This window comes from Vombatus ursinus, unplaced genomic scaffold (assembly GCF_900497805.2).
Source record: "Vombatus ursinus unplaced genomic scaffold, bare-nosed wombat genome assembly UNPS02014832.1, whole genome shotgun sequence".
Taxonomy (NCBI): domain Eukaryota; kingdom Metazoa; phylum Chordata; class Mammalia; order Diprotodontia; family Vombatidae; genus Vombatus; species Vombatus ursinus.
The window spans coordinates 59,291,062-59,315,035 of NW_020954610.1; the positions used below are offsets into that span (position 1 = coordinate 59,291,062).

The 23,974-nt window shown below is 42.1% G+C and overlaps 3 protein-coding genes across 8 annotated transcripts in view; 2 read left to right on the forward strand and 1 right to left on the reverse strand.

Annotated features, from left to right (window-relative positions):
- Window positions 1–10,117, forward strand: part of ANKS3 (ankyrin repeat and sterile alpha motif domain containing 3) — a 46,849-nt gene extending 36,732 nt beyond the window's left edge. For 5 of the 6 annotated variants that reach the window (XM_027839360.1, XM_027839358.1, XM_027839356.1 and 2 more), the window contains 5 exons: window positions 1,760–1,932; window positions 4,312–4,397; window positions 7,808–7,891; window positions 9,216–9,307; window positions 9,649–10,117. In XM_027839360.1, coding sequence (XP_027695161.1) covers window positions 1,760–1,932; window positions 4,312–4,397; window positions 7,808–7,891; window positions 9,216–9,295 — 423 coding nt within the window. In that variant the 3' untranslated portion in view covers window positions 9,296–9,307; window positions 9,649–10,117. Of the gene's footprint in view, window positions 1–1,759; window positions 1,933–4,311; window positions 4,398–7,807; window positions 7,892–9,215; window positions 9,308–9,619 lie in introns of all 6 variants that reach the window. The other variant, XM_027839361.1, reaches the window with a different exon arrangement.
- A 693-nt stretch (window positions 10,118–10,810) lies between these two features.
- NUDT16L1 (nudix hydrolase 16 like 1) lies at window positions 10,811–15,525 on the reverse strand. Its single transcript, XM_027839368.1, has 3 exons — window positions 15,325–15,525; window positions 14,679–14,939; window positions 10,811–13,726 (listed from the first exon to the last, which is right to left on the reverse strand). The coding sequence occupies exons 1-3, from the start codon at window positions 15,475–15,477 to the stop codon at window positions 13,505–13,507; spliced, it is 636 nt and encodes a 211-aa protein (XP_027695169.1). The 5' UTR covers window positions 15,478–15,525; the 3' UTR covers window positions 10,811–13,504.
- Window positions 15,526–18,942: 3,417 nt separating this feature from the next.
- On the forward strand, window positions 18,943–19,451 carry LOC114025864 (pancreatic progenitor cell differentiation and proliferation factor-like). The gene is made up of 2 exons (XM_027839385.1): window positions 18,943–18,947; window positions 18,992–19,451. The coding sequence occupies exons 1-2, from the start codon at window positions 18,943–18,945 to the stop codon at window positions 19,449–19,451; spliced, it is 465 nt and encodes a 154-aa protein (XP_027695186.1).
- The last annotated feature ends 4,523 nt before the right edge of the window (window positions 19,452–23,974 follow it).

The window sequence follows — 23,974 nt, forward strand, 5'->3', positions numbered from 1 at the left end:
AAGCCATTAGCAAATTTATTTTTTAAAAAGTAGAAAGAAAATGCAAATCAGCAAAATGACAAATGAAAAAGAGAAATTCAAACAAACAAAAGAAATTAAGGTTATTAGGGAGTACTACACATATCTGTAGTCTTAACAAATTAAAGAATTTAAAAGAATTAGTTATCTATAAAAATTTAAATTGGCCAAACAGATACAATTAAAAAGTTACATTTAAATAGTCAAATCTTAGAGAAAAGAATTAAGACCTGTCATTAAATAATTGCCTCTACAGAAAAAACCTGGCTCACAGATTCACAGATGAATACTTTTAAAACTTTCCAAAACAAATAATCCCTATGTTAACTGTTATTATATCTAATACCTTTTGATATAAAAATGATACCTGTCTTAAAACCTAGCAAAGATAACACAAAAAAGAAAATTATAAACTAATTTCACTAATAACTCTAAATGTAACAGTACTAAATACAATATTAGCTAATAGAATATAGCAATTTTTTTGGGCCAGACCTATCATTTCATTGGTAAGGCAGTGGTATCAAGCTTGGCCATCTCCACTTGTCCTGATTTGTGACTGGCCACTGGACCCTGATGGCTCTGGAGGAGAAAGTGAGGCTGGTGACTTTTCACAATCCTTCCTCATTTAAATCCAGTTCACTTGCAAGTCATGGCATCTTCCTGAAGTCATGGTCTTCTTTGAGAACAAAGGACAAACCACACAAGTGATATCAAACTCAACTAGAAACAGATCCCTGTGGCAGCATATTGATTAGGAAAACCACAAATTAGCAGTATCTCTCTTGGATTGTATTTTTATTTAGTTAGACATTTCCCAATTACATTTAATCTAGTTTGGGCTCCACTTTGGCATTTTGCCAGCTTGCAGCCACAAGTTTGACACATGTGGGGAACTCCATAATGTTGAAATTCCTTTCACTGATGCAGGTCAGCTAGTCAGCTACCATCTCATCTCTCTCTTCCCTTTCACTGTTACACTTCTTTAAAAAGTTGTCTACAACTGATGCTGTCTCTTCATTACTACTCACTATCTCCTTGCAATCTGGCCTCTTCCTTTATTATCATATTGAAACTCTTTTTTGTAAATGTAACCAGTGACCTCTGAGATACTTTATTGAAATGACCTTTTTTCACTCTTCATTCTTCTTGAATCTCGTAAGCTTTTGATGTTGTCAACTACCTCCTCCTATTGAATGCTCTTTTCCTCACTTGCCTTCAGAAACACTACACTCTTCTGATTTTCCTTTATCTTTCTATTCTACTTCCTTCACTGACTTTGATCTTCTTCCTGACCTCTTAGAGAATGTTCTTCCAAAAGGTTCCTCCTTTGACCTTCTGTATTGTTTCTGTATTGTATTACTTCCAGGCTTTTTAACAATCTTAGCCCACTCCAAAAACTTTAAATCACATCCTGATCTCTCTTCTCAACTCCAGATGTACATCTGCAATTGCCTATATGACATCTTTATCTGGATGTCCTACTGGTATGTCAAATTCAACATCTCCAAATATGTCCTTATTATCTTTCCTCCTAAATCTGTTCATCTTCCTTACTTTGTTATATCTATTTTAACCAAACCCCACAGTGGAAGTGAGAGAACCAAAATTACCAGTAATTGTTAGCCTACATTTAAATATATAGATTTTCATGGTAAACTTGAGATTTTTATCAAGCAGATCTTCTTATCTCCTATTTCCATACTCCCCCCCCCATCTTAAGTACTGATCTCTTCTTTAGAGATATGAGGAACTGGAAATATTGAAGGGTCAGGTATCTCAAGAACAAGAACTTCGGGCTATTGTCGAAAGCTGCCTAATGGAACAAAACATAGCCATGAAAGATGTTCATACCCAGCTTGAGGAAACCCGGGCTGTCACAAGAGACATTGGGCTGGTTCTGGATCAACTCAAGTAAGTAGAGAATCCTTTGGGTAATCTCTGCCTGTAACCTGTGCATCCCCACTGGAATGAATGCCCAGGAAAGCTGATGTTACTGTAAGATTGCTTTTTAAACATGAACACACAAAATTCTATTGACCTCTGTGAAGGAATCACCAAACTAGTGTCCCAGTCAGGGTTTGGCCACTCATTGGTACACCCTGTGATGTTGTTTTCATTCGAAGATGTAGGATCTTCTTGTACTTTGTAACTATTCCAGAAGGTGGAGATCTGTTGTCCAAAGGCAAAATATTATAGTGGAAGGAACACCAGATAGGGAGTTAGGATATAAAAGTTCTAGGCCTAGTTCTGCTACTTTACTATTTGCATTGTTGGTAAAAATCATTTCACTTGGGGCAGCTAGGTGGCATAGTGGATACAGCACTGGCCCTGAAGTCAGGAGGATCTGACTTCAAATCCAGCTTCAGACACATAACACTCACTAGCTGTGTGACCCTGGGCAAGTCACTTAACCCCAATTGCCTCACCAAAAAAAAAAATCATTTCAGTATTTGGTGCCTTAAGTTGTAATTCTAAGATACCAAGAGAGAATATGGTGGAGGTCAGGAGAATTAATGGTCCTGCTTGGGAATTGAAGATAAAAGTGGCCTGGTGGATGATTGATAAAGAACTAAAGAGGTAGAGAAGAGGTATGGTCCTCTTACTGTGGCTCAGCAAGTTCACAGATATGTCAGCCTGGAAAAGGCTGGAAAACACTGGGTTACAGGGACTACCTGTTGATCTAGCTGTGGGCTCTTAGGTTAAATGAATCTTCATTGGCAGACATTACAGAAACTTTGTGCTTGGCAGAAACGTTCTGTGTAAGGAAGCTGGAGGGAAAGAAGAGGCTGAGTGTAATGTAGCAGTGAAAAAGGGCCACCACATTGAAGACCTCAGAGTAGGTCCAAGAGAAGTAGAGCATTTTGGAGGCACGTTGTTTGATGGGTTTGTCTAAATGAAGTTGCTTCTCTTATGTTAGGAGATGTGATCACAAGTAAGAGAAGTAGATCTGGCCCAAATGACTTTTTGAAAAAATAAATTTTTATTGATATCTTTGTTTTTATATTGGTTACATTTCCCACTGTATCCCTCCGCCACCTTTCCAGAGAGCTATCTGTAATAAAGAATTTTAAAAATAAAGAAAAAAAGTTCAGTAAAACAAAATAACATCAAAATAGTCAGCACAGGTCTGCAGTCACAGGCAGCAGGTTGGGTTAGTTTCTAGCAGCAGTTCCTCTGTCCACTGACAATGACTGGTTTATATGAAGAAAGACAGAACATGGCAGTTCAAAGGTGCCTTCATTAAGTGACCTAAACATACATCATTTAAAAAAAATAAAAGGTTGGATAGATGTTAGATACTAGAACCATTGCCTGTAGGTGCCTTCATCTAGTGAAGCCACCATCTTCCTCCTCTTCTTTCAATCCTAGCATTCTATATAAAGGGTACTAGAAGAACAGGATTAGAATATTACTCCTTTGCGAATGTAACTGAAACCCAGCTTAAGCCAGATGGATTCTAGCATGAAAAAATTCCAGTTACTATACTTGGCATTTCTTTCTAACAAAGCTAGACCTAACCTTCTGGTAGTGTATAAATACTTCAAGTCAAAAAAATGTTAGAAATCTTGCTGCTGAAACATTTGGCAGTTTACTGAGCAGTACCTTTCTGTAGTTGCTCAGGCACCTCTCCTTCAGATATTTGCCTGGCAAATCACCTCTTCAGCATACCAAGGCTGAGAAGACCTAAGTTGATTTGTTAACTAAATTGCTTATTATTTTGTCATGCTACTCTCTGACCATAATCAATGCCCTGCTTCTGAGTAAGACACTTAGCTAAGAAACCTGTTATTAGGATGAAGGTTACAGCTGTCTGGTTCTCCAGGTAGCTGGGAAACCTATGGAGCTTCAGTGTAGTTAAATTATACTGGGGTTTGGTGGGTAAAGAATTTGAAGGGACTGCTCACTTAATGAAAAAGCAGTAGAGCTCATCCTGTTCCTCCACAGAAGCACTACCAGAACCTACCACTTCTGGGTAAGGCAAGATCTACCTAGGAATGCTCTTTGAAGACAATGCCAGGAGTATAGCACCTTGGTGTGGTGCTTATAGCTGTTTACTTAGTTGTGGTTTTTTTTTTATTGCTGCTGTTGTTTTTTTAATCTTTATGCTTTGTTTTTTTATTGGTTTTAAGTTAGGCCTTTGGACCCAATGTAATTAGCCTTCTTCATAAGCAAATGATTGTTTGCCTGACTGGAAGAAAAGGTGGCATTCTTGCTCCTTCTGGCTGAGCAGTTCTTTTTCTAGACTCTGTAGGCTATTCATTTAATGGGGCTTGGTTTTCTGCTTAATAGAGCCTGTCAGACTGAGCTGTCTTCTCGGGTTAAACAGGAAGATACCATAGGCCAGGTGCCACCGACAAAAGCACACCTGGGAGCTGGTGAGTAAAATGCTCAAAGATTCCTTTGGAATCTGAGAAATAGTTTGCTTGTCACCTGGAAGAGGATGATTTTATCAGTTGGAACAGGGCCAAAGCATATGGACAATACCATGTCTTTTTTTTCTTTCATAATTCCAAATTGACATCCAGAATGTCTAAAACCACTGTTTCACCAATGGTGTATTGTTGGATCTCTGCCCATCCCTTCAACACTGATCTTAATTCTTTATTATCTTTGCAATCTGAGTGATGTGAAATAAAACTTCAGTTTTCATTTGCATTTCTCCTATGTTAGAGATTTGGTGGAGCTTACTTTCAGTGCTCATTGATAGTTTGATTCTCTTGAAATTTCTTTAAATCCTTTATTTATTTATTGCAAGAATGGCTTTTGGCTAATATTATTACGTGTCAGTTTCCTGTATGTCTTAGACATCACATTTTTATAGATGGTATTTGATACAAATATTCTCTGATCTATAGAAAACCTTTTCAGTTTCATATAATGGATTTTTTTTTTTTTTTTTTTTGGTGAGGCAGTTGAGATTAAGTGACTTGCCTGGAGTCACTCAGCTAGTGAGTGTTATATGTCTGAGGTCGCATTTGAACTCAGGTCCTCCTGACTCCCGGACCCAGTGCTTTTATCTACTGCACCACCTAGCTGTCCCTAGTGGATTTTTTTTTCTTTTTAACGAGCTCTATCCATTGGTTAAGAATCCTTTTAAAAGGCATTACTTTTGTACTCATTTTATAAAAATCAGAATTGGTTTACTTAAAAATAGAAATGAGTTTGGCAAAATAGATATGTTACTGTTTACATTCAGGTCTCAGATCCATTTTGAAAGGGGAGTCCTCCCCAGAGTAACTTATATTCTTGGGTTAACCAAACACTAGGCTGTTTTTAATTGATATTGTTTCACCAATCTTTTTTTCAAACTGCTATCAGAAAATTTTATTATTACTGTTTTATAATGTCATTTGCAGTAAAGTATTTTTATCCTTCCAAATGAATTTTGTTATTTTTTTCTAAAGTAGCCCGTTGGCAATTTTATTGTTATAGGAATAAATCTGTAGGTTAATGTAGGTTGTATTGTCATTTTTATCCTCTTGGCATAGCTCTAACATGAATAGTGAATCACTGTAATTATTTAACTCTTATTTCTATAAGAGTAAGGGAGTATTTTGTAGTTGTATTTCTATAAAATTTTCCATGTGTCTTAATAGACTAACTCTCAGATATTTTAGGTATTTTGTAATTATACTGAATGGAGTTTTTCTTATTCTCACTTTTTTGTTACATTTTCTTAGTACCTCATACAAATGCTAATGATTTTTGTGGGTTTATTTTAAAGCCTTTACTGAAAGCTACATATCATCTAAATTTAGTTTCTTCGTTGATTTCTTGGGGTTTTCAAAGTAAAGCATTATGCCATCTGCAAATGGGGGTGAATTTGTCTCCTCCTTGCTGGCCACTTTTAATATTGGTCCCTTGTCTTATTGCTACAACCATCAAATCTAGAACTGAGGAGATAGGAATCCTTGCTTTGCCCCAGTTTGTGCTGTGAAAGTTTCTGGTGTTTATACATGTAGGGTTTTTTGGTTTGTTTGTTTTGGTTGGGCAGTGGGGGTTAAGTGACTTGCCCAGGGTCACACAGCTAGTAAGTGTTATGTGTCTGAGACCGGATTTGAACTCAGGTCCTTTGGAATCCAGGGCCAGTGCTCTATCCACTGCACCCACCTAGCTGCCCCCTACATTTAATTTTAAATATGAATTTGATCATATTGAAGAAGGACTTTTCCTTGCCTGTACTTTTAGGTCCTTAAATGAATGCTATGTTTTGTCAAAGGCTTTTCTTAAATCCATTGCAATAATCATGTGATTATTTCCTGATGTTGAATCATCCTTTGATTCTTGGCATGTTGCCCTATATTCTTCAAATTATGTTATAAGACAAAGTCATGCTAATTCTTAATATTTGTTCTAAACAACCTGGGAAGTAGGGAGAGACAAAATAGGCCGGTGCAAATAAAGCTAAGTTAAAAGCTTTGAATTACTGTCTAAAGCAAATTGTAGACAGCACTGATTCTAAAGTACTAGTGCCTTCTGCTCTGCTCCCTACATTTTTTTATTTATTAAGTCTGTAAACAATTAGCTGCTGCTTTCTGTAAATAATCTTCCTAAAAAACTCATCCTCTCAGTGTAATCATTCAGTTTGCTGGTTAGGAGAAACTGGTAGATAAAAAAGTCCACATCTAAGAAAAGTGTACTGTTAGGGACAGAGGGAAAAGGATCTATGTGGTCACAGTTATCAGAATCTTCAGTAGCAACCACAGCTGCTAGCAGATTTCTTGAGACCAAGAGCAAGTACATTCTCCAGATGAAGGGGCCCAAGGCAAAATGTTTAGTCTTTACCATTCCTCCAGAAGTCTTTTTATGCCCAATGCGCATGCTGTTCCTTAGGCTCTCAGAATCTATCACAGCTAGGCTTCTTCATTGAAATATCCATTATCCCTCTTAAAGATTTAGGGATCACCTGTTATATTGATAAATTGATATTTTGCTAATTGTTTCTAATTAGCTTGTAACAAGAGTCAGCTGGCAATCATGTCAAACTTTTTTCTAACTCTAGAACTTTTGGACCAGTTACCTATTTTGGAGATGCCTTTAGTATCTATCTCTCAGACCACAAGTAGGCAACCCACAACTGGTAATTCTGCTTGCTATCAGCCATGCATCACCTTTGGTAGAATAACCTCCACTCATTTCCCTTCGGTCATTCTACCCACCTCCTTACCCCACTTTACTCAGTCAAGCAAGTCAGGATGAGTTATAATAATTAGCATGCAGATACTCTTGTAACCTGAGAAACCAGTTTCCTTGAAAGCTCACATTCAAAAGGATCTGATCTCTGAGGTAGGGACCTTCATGGTTGAAATAAGAGGCACTAAGCACAACTTATACTCCCCTCCCCAACACAGCCTTGATCTGTCCATTATCAAGGAGATAGTACTCAGGAGCTGAATTACATTGTCCAGCTGTATCCTGTTGCTAGATGTTGAGAAGAAAGTGCAGAAGGGGTCCAAGAAATGGAGCAAACTTGATAAGGAACAGACATTGAGGGAACATTGTAGCCTGAAAAGACTTTGGCTGTGGGGGCCCCTAAAGCAAGGGAACTCTTCAGCTAACTGGAGCAATTTCCCCGACAATAGAGCTCCAAATCCATTCGCTAGGTTCCTCCTACAGGTGCCGGGACCAGTTTGCTGCACCGACTTGCTTTATATTTGATCTAATGTCAAATAGTTTTTTGGTGACTACTGCTTACTGTTAACTAGAGGCATGTTAATGTTATACCTATCACTGCTTTAGAATGACAGGGTACCCAAGGCAAATACTGGACTCTTTCTTCCTTCAGGTTTCAAAGGATGGCAGGCTTCTCTGAAGTCCATGAGCATGTCTGAGTTATTAGGAGCCCTAGAGGACTGTATCAGCAACATGGGTGAGTTTCTAATACAGTGGAGAAGAGTTGCATGTCATCTGGCCCTTTTGAGTGATTTTTTTCTCAGAGCACACATCCCATATCTAAAAAGGCTTTTTAAGAAACTGAAATTTGATAGAACAGTAAAAAGGACTGAAGAGCTAAGAAGGCAGATTTTTTTTAAAGGAAAAGAACCCACTAGCATTCAGCTCCATAAGGGCAAGAACTGTTCCATTTGTCTTTGTATTCTCTACATCTGATAGTGCTTTGCACAGAGCAGGCATTGTTTCAGTTTGTTGAAGCTATGAAAAATTTAATCCTAAGACTGATGGAAGAGAAAACTGAGAGGCTTAAATCTTCAAGTGTTGAAGGGAATACCCTATAGCACATGATAGTTAATACTTGAAGGTTTTGCAGAGGGATTCTTCACGAATCTGAGATCGATGATTTTAAGTAGTTATCCCCATTTTACAGGTGAGGGAAGCAAGGTTCAGATGTTAAGTAACATCCATAGTTACTTGTCTACATTAAAACCAACTCTTTAATTATATAAAAGGGACTGTCAAAATCGTACAAGGGTTTTTTGTTCAAATATTTAAAACCTTTTGTCTTAAGTTAGCAATCTTGAATATGTAAAAAAATTGGCTAGAATTTATATGGTACATTCTACTGAATGATGACAATGGCCGTCTCTCAGGGGTGCTACAGGTAGTAAATCTGATTACAAATGTATGAGGGCTTTATGCAGTACAGGTATAATCATAATAGCAACTAGTATTTTATATAGCACCTTAACATTTGCACATTGTTCTCATTTGATCCTCACAACAACCTTAAGTACTAGTATTGCTCTAACCAAAACACTACCCATGTCCAGAGACAGAGACCCTCTATTATTTGCACAGCTCTATTGGGAAGGGCAGTTCTGGAAACTAAGCTGATCTCCAGAAATTCTGTTGTAATATACCTTACCTTATCTATGTCATCCTTGGAAGTACTTTTTTTATCTACTGACCTTAAGTGGGTAGCAACCCCACTTGATTAAACAGCAAGACCACTGAACTTGGCAGTTACCATGGACAAGTTCTCCAGGGGCCTAGAGAATTTGAGGAAGCTCTAACAGGAGGCACTTATTCCCTGTATAAGTCTAGTCTTCTGTTAAAGAATTGGACACAATTATCCACCACAAAATTGGAAGTTACTCTTTTATACACTTGGCATCACATTTTAGCCTTTCATCTAAAAGGATGTATGTGGGGCCAGTTCCCTGCCAAAAATTCTGCCCCGATAGCTCCCCTTTTTCTTATTAAAGAGTAAAAAAACTAATTTTTTTTTTTCTCTTTAGGAAAAGCTCTGTGTTCCATGAACCAGAGCCTCGAAAAGGTGCAGGTCCTAAATGGGAAGCAGAATTGGAGAGAACCATAACCAAACATGATGGTGAGTGTTGAAGACACATTAAACTCCAAGTAAAATACAGACAGGTCATCTCTTTACACTGAAACAGGAACGTGTGAAGTTGAATTGTTTGAGGCTGGTAGCTCAATCAGCTGACAGGATTTTTATTTTTTATTTATTTATTTTTTTAAAGTTAAGCCAGTTGTAAAAAGGGGCCCTGTAGTTTTAGGGACCCTTTTAAAGGGCCAAATTGCACTAGAAGGGGAGAGAAAAGTGTTAGTGCAAGTTAGGTTGAGACTTCTTCTATAACCTAAATGTATAGACATGTGCTAATTTTTTTTTTGTTTGGCATAGACCTATATCATCATCAACTTGCTTTCCAGAAATTGACGTCGGGTGACCATTCCACCCTGAAACTGTGTGCCTGGAAGAATAAATGGGTTGGGGCCAAGAGTTCCATCCCTCTCTATTTGCAACACCCTGAGGGGGGTGGTGGAGTGAGGCTGCCAGGAGCCCAGGAAACAAGGCCATCCTCAGGCCAGAGAGCAGGCCCCACCCACTGAGGGAGGGCGTATCAGTTGTGAGCACTGAAGAAGAACAAGGTGCAGCAGATGAAGGAGAGCCTATCAAATGGCATGTAAATGTCTCAGTTGTGGGCTTCCTTCTCAGACTTAAAGAGGCCAGATACATTCCTGCAGCACAAAGACAAATCCTAGATGCAGGTGGCTGCTATAAAGCATTTATTTTCCCACAGCAGGTGGCTCCTTGGGCTTTAGTTTGGATACTAACACAGGGACCCAGATCTGGATTTTTCTTTGTTTTCTGTAAAATAAAACTTGAATTTGTCAGCAATTCATTAGACTCACTGTCACATTTTGGCTCTTAAGAACACAATTTGCCAGCAAAAATTCCCTATGGGTGGCTGCTGACTTTCAGGTAGGGTGCACCACAGGCTAAACCTTTGCTTTTTCCACTCCCTCCATCCTCTCTGGGGTTCCAACTTATTGGTGCCAACCACTAGTATTTACCACACCAGGTTTCTAATGGTTCCCTTTAGGCAGATGCTGCTCCAGGGCCATACCCCTCTTTTGAGAGCTGGATATGTGTGGAGTCCCAGATTCTTTAAACAAGAATTAGAAGGGTCCCCTTCCAGGCTGATAGATATCCTAAGCTGGACTGAGTAGTGGGGAAGCAGATGTACCTTGAGGAGGGAGGCTTAATGGGAGGGGAAAATCAAGACACTTTAAAGCACTAGTTTTGTCCATATTTTGGCTCTAGACTTTTTTGCAAATAAAAGTCTTAATCTCTGAGCCCAAGATGAATCCCTACAAAAGTCTTGTTACCCGGCTTGCACAGTGAACATCCTGTATTTTTGTCAGTGGGATTAGGAGAGCCCCTTCGGAGGCACACAGAGGGAAATCCTTGCACTTTCCTACCTTTGGGAGAGAGAAACCTTTTTATTACTACCAACAACCTGGCTTGATTGATTAGGCTGGCAAAGAACACACAGGTGTCCAAGGAAAAATTATTTTATTAAATCGGGAGATAGGACCACAAAATTCTTTTTTTTTTTTTTTTTTTTACAAAACTTATAAATTCTTATGTCAGCCCTCAGGCTTTTTCTCTCTTGGCTCAGATTTCTCATATCTCCCTTACCCCTCTCAGCTGTATTTGCCCACCTCAACACAGTGACTTAGCCATGCTGTGAGCTAAACCAAACCCTAAGGATGTGTTTAGGGTCTCATAGAACTAGATCTCTGCAAAACTAAATGCCAGTCTTTTAAAGGGAATAGTGAGGAAAGATGTGAGCCTGGAGCTATGTTCATCATGTCCTATAGCTTCAAGGTCACCCAGCCACAATAAACTAGACTACTACATGGCCTGGAGTCTCTTTGTGAGCTTATTAGTCCAACCCTAGTACCTGTCTTCATTATTTTTGTGGTTCTTGGCATGTAATATATGCCACCTACCTCCTTCTCTGTTTCTTATTCCTCACTACATGTTAAAAACTCATCGTGGCTACTTTCTGCCCCCACAGTTTAAATTATGTTAAACTAACATAGGTTAGTTCCCATCTGGGATAGCTAGTTACACATAACAAGTATTACTCTCAATTGGGTCTACCATGCCTGCTGTTATCTAGCTTCCTAGTAACTGTCATTACTTTAGATTTCTCTTTCTCCACCAGAGATAATTTCCTGAATTGTAAAAGGTCTCCTACCACTAGCCTAGGAAAAATCAGTCTTCTTTCTTTACAAGACAAGAGAACAACATGGATGCTTTGTTGGGACCACATGACTTTCCTTATAGTCTAGGCCACACTACCCAATAAATGATACGAGGCTGACAATCCCCTCTGCTTGTGCATTCCGAATCACCTAAGCTGTGGCCCTTTTTTGCTTAGTTCTCTAAGTGACCATTTTTTCTAGCCTTATTTTGCACTTGGCATTTGCCCAGTGCAATAATGCCTTAAGCTACTTTTTGCAAGCCCAGTCAACTCCCTACTTCATTCATTCCAGAGTTTTCACAGAATTAGATTTTACTACAACTTAAAAAATAAATATGGTACAGGTTGTAGGATTTGACTTTGTTTGGTTAAGTGTGAGGGGGAGGTAAAAGAAACATTCTAGAACTAAATAAGAGTGTCATAACTACAGAAAAGCTGATGGTCACTGGCCTTGAACAGATAGAACAGCTACAATAGCTTTGACTAGTCCCCCTCTTTTCAGCTTGGTCAGTATGAGGAAAGGAAGACTGAGATTTAATTAACAGATGCCTTCAAAGTCCAGTACAGCAGTCATTAGGATTGTCAAGCATGCAGAAATGTCAGACCTACATCATAACCCTCTTAAAATGTCCTGAACCCAGTACCCAACTTCTCATAAGCCAGTGAATGTATCAGCACAACCCGATTCTCATTTCTTCCTACTCAAAACTGTAAGACAACTGAGCCTTTCTTTCTTTGTGACCTGGCTAAGTTCTCTCGCCGTCAGTGTCCCAGAGTCAAAGCATTATTTCACCTGATAGAGCCAAGGTCACAAGTTTGATACAGCCAGCTCTGAACAAAGAAAAACTCTTAAGTCCAAAGCTATACTGCCCCCACAGTCCTTATCAGCTTTCTTAAAAATATACACTTCCAGGGATTTGAAAGGATGTGGATTATTCAGTGATGACTACCTAGTCCAATCCTAAGAAAACATAGCCATCTTCACAGACTTATCGCCTAACCTTTGGCACACTCAGCTAGGAACAGTGCCAGGATCCCAGGGATGGGGACTGTAGCATCCCCTCTGCTGAAGATAAAAGGAGGGCCACACTGAAGAGCTGTCAAGCTACTTTATTTTTCTTTCCTGCTCAGATTTGCACTTGAGGGGGTGAGTTCAAGAGCAGGCCAGCACGCACACACACACAGATGGACACACACACAGAGACACACTGCCAAGTCTTACCCCTTTTCCAGTCTTCCCAGCCTTTCAGGGAAGAAGCATCCCCTCCTATCCACCCTAGTCAGCCTAAAGCTCTTTCAAAATAGGCAGAGGCAAGGTAAAAGTTACTTTAAAGGTACAAGGTACTTTAAAATCCCATATTCCACATGAGTATAAAACCTAACAATTCCAAAATAAGGAAAGAACCAAAAAAGCCCCAGCCACATCCCACCAAAACCTTGATTTCTTCTCTCCTCTCTCTGGGCTGAGGAAATGGAACAAGCAGGAATATGCCAACGTAACCAAAAGCATCCTTGAGAATTAAGGAACCCTTCTAACCAGAACACCCTTATATCTGGGGCCTGAACGAAACTGACAACTGCCCCCCCCCAAACAAAAGATTCATGCAGAGAAATGTTAAGGTCTTCACCTTGACCCCAAAGGCCAAACACTGAAGCTAGTGCTAATAAATGGGTCACTCAAAACCTTGGACAGGTGCTGCTCCTTACCCTGTGACCTTTATATACCTCTCTACACAAACCTGATGTGCCAGCCCAGGCTGCTGCTGCTGCTGCTTTGCAATGAGGCCAAAGAAAAGAGGACTATGCACGGGTTGAAGGCAGGAATGAAATGCACTCCTTTTCAGTCATTGAGGGGGGAGCGAGTAATGGGAGAAACCCCACATCTCTAAGGGATAATGAATTATCTCAAGTCTTTTCTCAGCCCCTGGGGCATGGAGAATTTGGAAAAAAGATGGGGCAGGGAAAAGAGATTAGGAGAGAAAACCCAGCCTAAGGGATGGAGATCTATAGCTTCATGCTGAAGCTGTCTGTTGTTGCTCCAAGGCTTTTTTCTGTTTTTCAGTAGCAGCAGCCAAGGCCTCAGCCAGCTTATCCTCAGGCATCATGTTCAGCACCTTCAGGGCAAAGAGCAGCTGGTGCTTGGCAGTGCTGATGAAGGCATTGCTAAGGAAGTTGGGGAACCCACCAACTCGATCCTTCTGGGTGTACAAGGGAACACGGACCAGGCCCAGCACCTGCAACAAGAGCAGATAGGGCAATCAGGAACCCAGCTAGACAACTAGGCTGGGCCCCCTCCTGCTGAGAGAGGGGCCTGGAACTCTTAGCTTGGAAGCCACATCCAGCTTCCAGGGCAGTGAAAAAAGCAGCAATGTATGCCAAGGGCTCAGAGGCAGACACAAGGCATCAGTCTGATGAAACACAAGTCTGTTAACCACTTGTAGACAGCAAGGCTTGAATCCAAGGTTCCAATTACCCCTTCGGAAACTAATTTTATAGGAAAGTCATTTCAAGGTTTCTTATGACGTTCCTTAGCTGAGGGGATCAATTTACACATCAATTTACAAATCCATACCTTCCTGAATTCCAAGTTTTGGTTATACAGGCCCTGTTCTAGGAAGCTCCCAAACCTTTGCTTTCCTAGCCTACAAACTCCAAACACCCCTAAGACCCTTATGATTCCCCTTTCCCCAGCCCAAGTCCCAAACACACCCAAATGCAACACCCTTTCCTCACTCTCTATACATCCCACCAACTATACAGCCATTTACAACCATTTCATACAATCTCCTCTATCCCACAAAAACCTTCCCAATCCCACCCCTACATTTCCCACCTATTGTCTGCATAGGCGATGCCCTGTTCCCCAACTCAAGTAAACTCCCTTGTAAACCTGGTCCCACACAATCAATCTACTCCCCATTCCCAGGTCGGCAATGGCAAGAAGCATAGCGGATGTAACACACCTGGCCCAACAAGAAGCCCTGCTCCCACCCTTTCTCCCCCGCCAACCAATGCACAGAAACCGGCTGATCCTTGTAAGCCTTTTGTGCTCCACCGGAATTTGCTACGGCCTAAAGCCGGAGACCCAGGCCGGCACCCCGGCTCCGAACAGACATCCGCTCGGCACCCCCGAGCCCATCCCCGGGTGGGGTGGGGGTGCTGCCTCCCCGCCCCAGGATGGCCCACCTCCAGCCCGTGGTCCCGGGAGTGCACCGCACTGATCTCCACCGCGTGCAGCTCCTCCAGAGTGAGCTGCCTGGCGTACAGGTGGGCCACGACGCGGTGCGGGCCCTCTGTCAGGTGCGAGCTCAGGTAGTCGGCTTCCGTGAGGCGCAGGTAGCCCAAGCCCAAGCCCAGCACCCGATTTAGCCCGTCTTCCAGGGACCAGAACCGACGATCCACAAACCCCCCAGGAAAGCCAAGGAGCCCATCAAAGCGCATCTGCATCTGCAAGAGAAGCGCAGCGTTAACTGAGCGCGAGGCGCGGGCGGGCGGGCATCCGGCGGCAGGAGCCGACCGCGGCTCTCCCTCCTCCAGGTCGGCCCGGACTCGCTCCGGCTCTGGCTGTCTAGGGCTGGGCGCCCTCAGCCTCGGGCGGAGAGGCAGGGCCCCGGCTCCTTCCTCGGGTCTTCCCCGGCACTCCTCTTCCCCCTCGCCTTGGCCCCGTCCCTAGACCCCGCCCCTACGCTTCCTCAGCCCCTCACGCCGGCCCGGCACCCCGCTCCCCCCACATCTTCCTAGAGCCTCAGCCCGCGGCTCCCGATGCCTCAGCCCGGCCCGGCCCCGCCCACCCTCCGTTCGAAGTCCGGCCTCACTCTCCCTCCGCCCTCACCAGAACCGAGAAGCGCATAGGGATCCGCCCGAACAATTGTCCGGGATTGGCTGCGTACAGCATGGCGTGGCAAGAGTGGCTCCAGCCGGGCCCGAGACGCATAGCCTCCCCGCGGCTTATCTGCTTCAGCTCCGGGACTCGCGAAGCCGACATCTTGCCCGCCAGAACGCAGCACGCCTAGGCAGCGGAGAAGTAGGCGCGGCCCCGCCCCCCTTCCTCGCGTTTCCAGCAATCCCCGGAAGGGAGCCCGAGTTCTCCCCCGCCCCCGCCAATCGATAGGCTTGATCTTGCTTTGGTTTGCCTTTGTCCTAAAAAGCAGCCAATCACATTCCCGGCTTCTTCTCGGCGTTTCTTATTTACGGGCGGGGACAGAGAGGGAGGGGTTGGATAAATGATTAACTTATTCTCAAGCCAATCGTCATAGAAGATTCTGGAGGTTGGTCTCAGGGAGGATTTCGAGACTGAGATTGCCAAACGTGCGCTGCCCCAGCCCCGCCTACCTGCTGGCGGAAGCCAATGGAATGCTTGTATTTCGGTCGCGGCTCCTCCGGTGCCCCAAAAGGTTCCGTTTCCAGTTGGGCAGTTTAACCGAAGGGGCCCAGGCTCCCTGTCCCAGGTCGTCGCGGGTGGGAACTTCACAGTCGTTCCCTCGGCGTTTTTCGAGTTTTGTTTCTTGGTATTGGTTTACGGCGCACAGCATTTCTGCAAGGGAGGCGTCCCTCCTGGCCGTGGCCGTGACCGAGGCATGTCCGTGGCTTCTCACGTGTAGGGCTGGGGCCCCAGATGCTCCCAGGGCGGAGCCTGGCCCTGAGAGGTTGCTTTTGCTCTGGCAGTTTCGCCCCCTCCGCGAATCCGAAGCCACGAGGACACCAGGTTCTTCCTGCCCCTCCGGGGCTGGGGCTTCACAGCAGACCGTGCCCAGACTGAGAATGGACGGATGTCGGGGTCACTTCAGCTAATACGAGATTTATAACCCAAGCGGGATTCCAACCACGTAAATAGGAAGAACAACAAAGCTAAAAACCCGAGAAGGGTGGAGCAAATTCACTTCCCTCCCTTCTTTGCAGAAGTGGTGGACTATGGGTGTCGAACATGGAATATGGTGTCGAACTCGGCTGATGTGTTCGTTAGTTTTGCTGAACTGAGACTTTTCTTCCACCTTTCAAATTTGTTTGACTCCCTCCCATTTCTTTGTTACAAAGAATAGCTCACTGGTTAGAGTAAGGCTGAGGAGATATAGGAGATATAGTGGTGTCCCAAAAGTCGTAGTGCAGCTGTAAGTATTAATAGCCTAACTTAAGCTGCACTAAGACTTTTGGGATACCCTGTATTAAAAAAAAAACGATGATTATATAAAAACAAAAGACAATTTTTTTTTTAAGTACCACGTCCATTAGGGCAGCCAAATGGCACAGGAATATATCACATGGCTTGGAATCGGCTTCCTGAGTTCAAATCCATCCTCGAGACACTGGGCAAGTCACTTAACTGTTTGCTTCAGTTTCCTTATATGTAAAATGAGCTGAAGAAGGAAATGGCAAACCACTCCAGTGTCTTTGCCAAGAAAACCCCAAATGGGGTCACTAAGAGTCAGATACAATTGAACAGCAGCAACAAAAATCTTTTCAAAGCTCAGTGTTAGTCTACAGAAAACCAATTCTGATCTCTCCACCCCCGTCAGCTGCTATTGTCCTCCCCCTAGAAATCATTTGCCACCTATTTTAGTTAAAGTCTTCAATATGAATGTCATTTTCCTCCAACATTAAGTGAACTCCTGGAGAGCAGGGGCTGTTTGGTTTAGACCCTAGCTCAGTGCCTGGGATGTAGCAGGTGCTTAATAAATGCCTCTTAAAATGAGAGGGATCATTCTAACAACTGCTCCCTCCTCTGTTCATTCAAGCCAAAGGCCCTTAAAGAAATGGAAGAATAAATTTTCTCCCATCCCCTCAAGGTCCACACACACCAGCACCAACACTCATCTTAATGTTTCTTAGCTTCAGACTTACATCATTTGGTATCTGTTGAACAGACCCATTAGATGTAGGCATCCCAAATTCAGCATGTTCAAACAACTCAGCTTTTCTGGTTTCTACTCCTACCATTAACTACAATGGGAAAGCAAGCCTGCTTTCCCTACTACAAAGCCTGATGTCCCTACTACAAAGTAGACTGGTCCTCTTGCACATCTAAATCTTGGAAGATCCAGCTGCCTTCCAAGTTCAGCTTAAATGCTAATGTGGTGTAGTAGGTAGAACATTGGACTTGAACCCCTGGGTTCAAACTCTTATCTCAGACACCTACTGGTCATGTAATCATTGTCAGGTGGGCAAGTCACAGATTTACTTAGAGCTGAAAGGCACTTTGGAGGCCATTTCTCCACATAGACTGAACCCCTCATTTTACAGTATATCTCTTAAAGCCTCAGTTTCCTTACCTGTAAAATGAAAGTATTGAAGTGGGTGATTTCTAAGGTCTCTTCCACCTCTTAAATCTGTGATAACATGACTCTACAAGAGGCCCTTTGAGATTCACCCCATTGTTAATACTCTTCTACTCCAAATTACTTGTGTTTTGCACTTACTTCTCTGTGCAGATATAACTTCCCCTCAGTAAAATGTGATATCCTTGAGGGTCAGAGCCATTTAGTTGTTTGTTTTGTATTCCCAGTGCCTGACATACAGTAGGCACTTAATAAATGCCTTCTGAGTTCTGAAATGGTCAGTTCCTGAAAGGGTAAGATGGCTGACTTAAGTGGCCAACACAGGTTTAGTTAACATTCCTCCCCTTTCATCTTTCCCCTTCACTCCAAACTAGCTGACATGTTTAAACAAGCTAGACTAAGTTGCAATCAGGATCTCTTTCTACTGTTGAAAATACTATCGTATGGAAGTAAAAGAAATAAGAAGTCCAAGGATATGAATAAAGCCACAAACAGAGGCCTGAATAAGCCACAAACAGAATGTCTGTCCCAGAATGAGACAACTGGAAACAATCTGAATGATTTAACTAAATTAAAACCATACTTAAAAGTGAAATAACAATAAAGCTTCCATTGAGGGTTTGCAGATTTCCTTCCCTAAATCAAGAATTAGGGAATTTCCAAGGCATTACTTATGCTAATGTCTGTTCCTAAGAAGTGCAGTCTTTAACTTTGTGGAACTAAAACCCAAGGGAGACCTATGCTGTTATCCAAACGTCATGCATAAAAATGAATTTGAACTTAGTTTTCCATCTGGACAAATGTATGTTATTTAGGGATTGAAACTGTAAGGGAGAAGAATATAAGCTTGTTGGTAAAATGTTGTGCTTATACTTCTCGGCCTGGCTGAAAACATGAATGGTATCTTATTCAGAAATTCAAGGGCTTATAGCGGGATCATAATTTGGCCCCATTCTGACTTTCCAGTTTTAGGTCTCTCAACACAAACCCAAGTCAGGATGGTTACTATTCCTGAAACATGTGACACTCGTCTCCAGTTTAGTGCTGTTTTTGGGTCATGCCATCTTATTGCCTAGCATACTCCATCAGTTCTTGGCTTCTGTCTATTCTAGTCATCCTTTGAGGCCCAGCTAAAATCCCCCTATCGAAACCCAAAGAACTCTCGCATTTTCCTTGCCATGGAGTATCCTCCTGTTATCTCCTTTACAAATGGGCTCTGTGGCCTAGCACCTCCTTCCCCAGAGCCGGGTCACCCGTGATCACCCCCAAAGCCCACTGCCTGACAGGGGGCTGCCCAGGAGCCACCACTAAGGTTTACATCATCACGACAAGAACAAGCAACGTGACAGCAATCCCGTCCAGTGGTTCACTCATAGCAACCCGTGACTACTACCGAAGGTGTCTGGGTTCCACTTCCTGCAACGGCTCCTGTGGGAGTGCTGAGTATTCTGGGGAAGTGATCCCCCATCATCCTGGTCTTCCCAAATCAGACCCAGGCCACTGGTGGGCAAGCTTCTTCTTCAGGAAGTCGAATCATCCAATTATGACAACTGTATTGGAATCCCCAGAGCACTCAGGAACTTTCCAGGTTGCTCATGGCACAATCACCTGTGACCTGGCTCAGGAGGCCGTGAGGAAGCAGCATGTCAGCGAGCCCAGCAAGACCAGCACTGGGCCTTCTGCATGAGCAGCAGCGCCGTCCTTGCTGCCCCTCCCCTCTTGTGAAGTGTGCTAGGCATCAGAGCCTGTTTCCCCCTCCCTTCCCCCCCCACCTATTCTCTTAGAATAGACAGGCTGCTTAAGTGTAGAAGTAGTTGTGTGTGTGTGTGTGTGTGTGTGTGTTTTTTTAAAAAGGAAAACAAAAGCAAAACAAACACCAAAAAACGATTAAAAGAAACCACAGTTTATTGTTTGTTTTTTTTTAACTGTCTGGATCACCTATGTGCTTTCCAGCAGCCTCAGTAACTTGTTTACTTTGTACTCAACAGAAACTAATAAACTTTGAGCAGCCTTTAAAAAATAAAATAAAACCCCCCTATCCCATTCTATTAAATATGCCTATTTCATGCCTCCCTTTTCTGAATGCCGAGAATACTTGTTTTCTGTATTTCTCACATAATACTTTCTGGTCTATATTTTGTATCTGTTATTTTCCCAATAAGCCTGAACTCCTTCAGGACAGGGACTTCGACTTATACCTCACTTGTATAACAGGCACTTAATAGTTAGTTATCCAATTCAAGAACTAATCATGGACAAACTTGTGGTGTGGGGAGAAGACTATGGGTATAAGAAAGAAGCCAAAATGAAGCAGGGGCTAACTACCTACTGGGTCAGAGAGGGGGTTTTTACAAATATAATGGCAGCAAGAATGAAATAATACATGCTCAAGGTTTGGGGAGCAGGAGTCCCCAGCTAACACCCCTTTCCCCTAGCATGTATCTCCTTCCAAACCTCAGTGTCGGGGGAAATGTTCCTATTACTTTCTTCCCACCTTTAATTAAGCCAAGTGTCCATATGCAACCTTCACAGAGAAGAGGATCAAGATGATACCATACATCTTGCTTGTATCCAGATAAGATAAAAAAAGAAAGTAGAGGTAGCTGAGGAAATATAGCCAAAGATAATAGTAATATATAACAGTAGGGGCAGCTAGATGGCACAGTAGATCTAGCACTAGGCCTGGAGTCAGGAAGACTCACCTTCCAGAGTTCAAATCTGGCTTCAGACACTTATTAGCTGTGTAATCCTGGGCAAGTCACTTAACCCTGTTTGCCTAGTTTTCTCATCCGTAAAATGAGTTTGAGAGGGAAGTAGCAAACTATTCCAGCATCTTTGCCACGAAAATGGGGGTCATGAAGAGTTGGACATGACTAAAATGACTGAACAACAAAAATATTTATATAACACTTTAAGGTTTGCAATATGTTTTACATATGTTATCTCCTTTGGTTCTCACAGCAACCCTGAGACCAGGTGCTATCATTATTTCTATTTTACTGATGAGGAAACTGAGGCATAGATGTTAAATGACCTACTCATGGTCATACAGCTAGAAAGTATCTAAGGCAGAATTTCAACTCTGTTCTTCCGGGCTGTAAGCCCTGTACCCTAATCCACTTTTCCATAGAACTACTCCTCAGACTGGCATTTAAGACCACAGTTAACTGTCTCCAACCTATATTTCTACTTTATTTTGCATTATTTGTGTCGACTCATCCTACATTCCAAACTAGATTACTGTTTCTAAAAGTACATCTGCTACTTCCTCTCTATACATTCTTGGAGGTCAGCCCCCATGGGTGAAATATACTCCCTCTTCATCTACATCTTTCAGAATCCATTCTTATTAAAACTCAGTTCAGAAGTTACCACCTCCATGAAGACTTCCCCAATTCCTGAACGTGTTCTCTTCTTTTTCAAATATTCCTAGGAGACTTCGTGGGGATTCTTCCTTTACCCTCCCCACACACTACCTGAGATTATATAACATGTCCCCGCAGTGAGTGAGTGCAAGAACTATTGTTTTTAATCATTATATCTCCTAGTGTCTCATGTGGTGCCATGCACTGTTGTTTTAGTAGTTTTCAGTCGTGTCCAACTCTTTGTGACCCCCCTTTTTAGGGGGGGATTTCTTGGCAAAAGGGGCAACTAGAGGGCACGATAGAGCAGTTTGTCTCCCTGTTCTCCTTCATCCCATGTATCGAATCGCTTACTAAATCTTCTTGCTCCTTCTTAATCAAATCTGTCCTTTTTTCCTTACGTGGTCACCACTGTACTCAGGTTGTCATCACCTTTTGCCTGAACTAATTTAAAAATAGATATTTATTTTTATATGCATTTATAATTTGTCCCTCCCATGACCCCCACCAATGGAACAAAAAAAGCAAAGAAAAACAAGACTGTCATCATTAGCATGCGTCATCTCATGAAACAAATACCCACATTGGCCGTGTCCAAAAATGTATGTATGGCACTCTCTGCTTTTTAAGTCCACCATTTCTCTGGTGTGTTTCATCTTCAGCCCTCTGGTTTCATGGTTTATCATTACACTGACCAGAATCTTAAAGTTTTTCAGAGTTGTTTTTCTCTATCACATTGTTATCATTGTATGAATTGTTCTACTCACTTTGCTCCACGTCAGTTCAAAGAAATCTTCCCAATTCCCTTTGAAATTGCCTATTTTGGCATATCTTATGGCATCATAATATTCTATTACATTCCTATGTCGATACCACAGTTTAGCCATTTTCCAATCAAAGGACAGCCCCTTAGTTTCCAATTTTTGGCTACTTTGAAAAGAGCTTCATATAGATCCTTTTTCTCTTTCTTTGATCCCTTTGAGGCATAGGCCTAGTAGTCATACAAGGGATCAAAGGGTTTGCACTTTTCAGTAACTTCTGGGGCAAATTCCACATTGGCTTATACTATTTTGATAGTGTCCTATAAGGAGACTCCCTGCCTCAAGTCTTTCCTCTCTCCAATCCATCTTCCATACAACCACCAGAGTGACTTCTCAATAAACTTCAGTGGCTCCCTATTGACTCTAGGATCAAATACTATCTTATCCCTATCTCATCCTTTTAAAATATCTATTTCTTGGGGCAGCTAGGTGGTACAGTGAATAGAGCTCTGACCTTGGAGTCTGGAGGACCTGAGTTCAAATCCAGTCTCAGACACATAACACTTACTAGCTGTGTGACCCTGGGCAAGTCACTTAACCTCGATTGCCGCACCAAATTTAAAAAAAAAAAAGAGGTCTATTTCTGAATAAGTTTCATAACACAATTGTTAATGGTACCTGTATATAATTTATAAATAAGCAAATATATGCATATCAGAGGATGCGTATTTTTTTTTTTACTGATAGGAGCATGATATAAAAAATGTTGGAGAGCACTGCTACAAGCAGCAACCAAATGAACTAGCTGCCAACATGGAAAGACAGAAACAGTAATAGCTGACATTTATAAAGTGCTTACTATGTACCAAGCACTGCCTTAAGTGCTTTATAATTATCTTATTTGATCCTCAAAAAAACTCTAGAGAGTAGGTGCTATTACTCCTATTTTATAGATGAGGAAACTGAGGCAGAGGTTAAATAATTTGCCCAAGGTTAACATAGCTAGTAAAGTGTCTGAGGTCGGATTTAAACTCAGGTCTTCCTAATGCTGGGCCTGGGGCTCTATACACTTTACCACCTAACTGCCCTAAAAATGGATATCCTAAAAGGGCAAAGGGGAAGAAGAAAGAGTAGATGACTTATAATAATAGTAGGGGCAGAAGCAGAACAAAAATAAACAAAGAAGCAAAGGGAGGGAAAGTTTAATAACAAACTGCAGAAACGCGTTAGAATTCACTCTTCACCTGCCTAAAAAAACAAAGAAACCTGAAGTAGACAAAGGTACTGAGTGAGATTGGTGAAGACTCCTCAAAAAATCTAAACTTAAATGAGTAAAATAAGGTAAAGACTCCTAATGATAATATATGTGTACCCAGGTCAGGAAGCTTGTAAATAGCCTGGATAAATATATTAAGATAAGTATAACTACAAATTGTTCCAGGATCTGAAATGAACAAAACAGCATGTACTAAGAGGATACTTGGAGGAAAAAGCAGGTGAAAACTATGTAACGATTCTGTAATTTCCACTGCTGTTGCTGGGGTAGTTTTGTCGTGTTTAGATTGTGCCCTCTGAAGCCCAGCCAATGGGATAAGAGGTAGGGGGCTAGGGAGGGGTTGTGGTTAGAACCTATAAAAATGCTTACTTGGCTGACACCCCCTGCCGTCTTACATCGAACTGCCTTTCTGTGCAGGTCACCCTTTCTTGAGATCGAAATAAATTCCTTTCTCCTTTCTACCTGGAGAAGCCTCTGAATTAATTTGGGTAAGGGTCATTGCTGTCCCACACAGCTTCAAAATTAACCATTTAAGGGTAAGGGAAACTGATCATTTCAAGAAATGGGGCCTTCCCTAGGTAGCCACTGAGTAGCAATGGGCCCAGAAAGATTTGGGGATGGGAAGAGAAGGGGGAAATGGACAAAAGGATGGACACTAACAGGCATCATAAAAATCGATGACATGCAAAAGAAATGAGCATTATAAAGGACTTAAACCACCCCTCATCTAGCATAGTAAAAACACACATAATTAAATGAAGAAACAGACTACCAGGAAAAGGCACGGATACTCAGAGAAATTACACTGAGC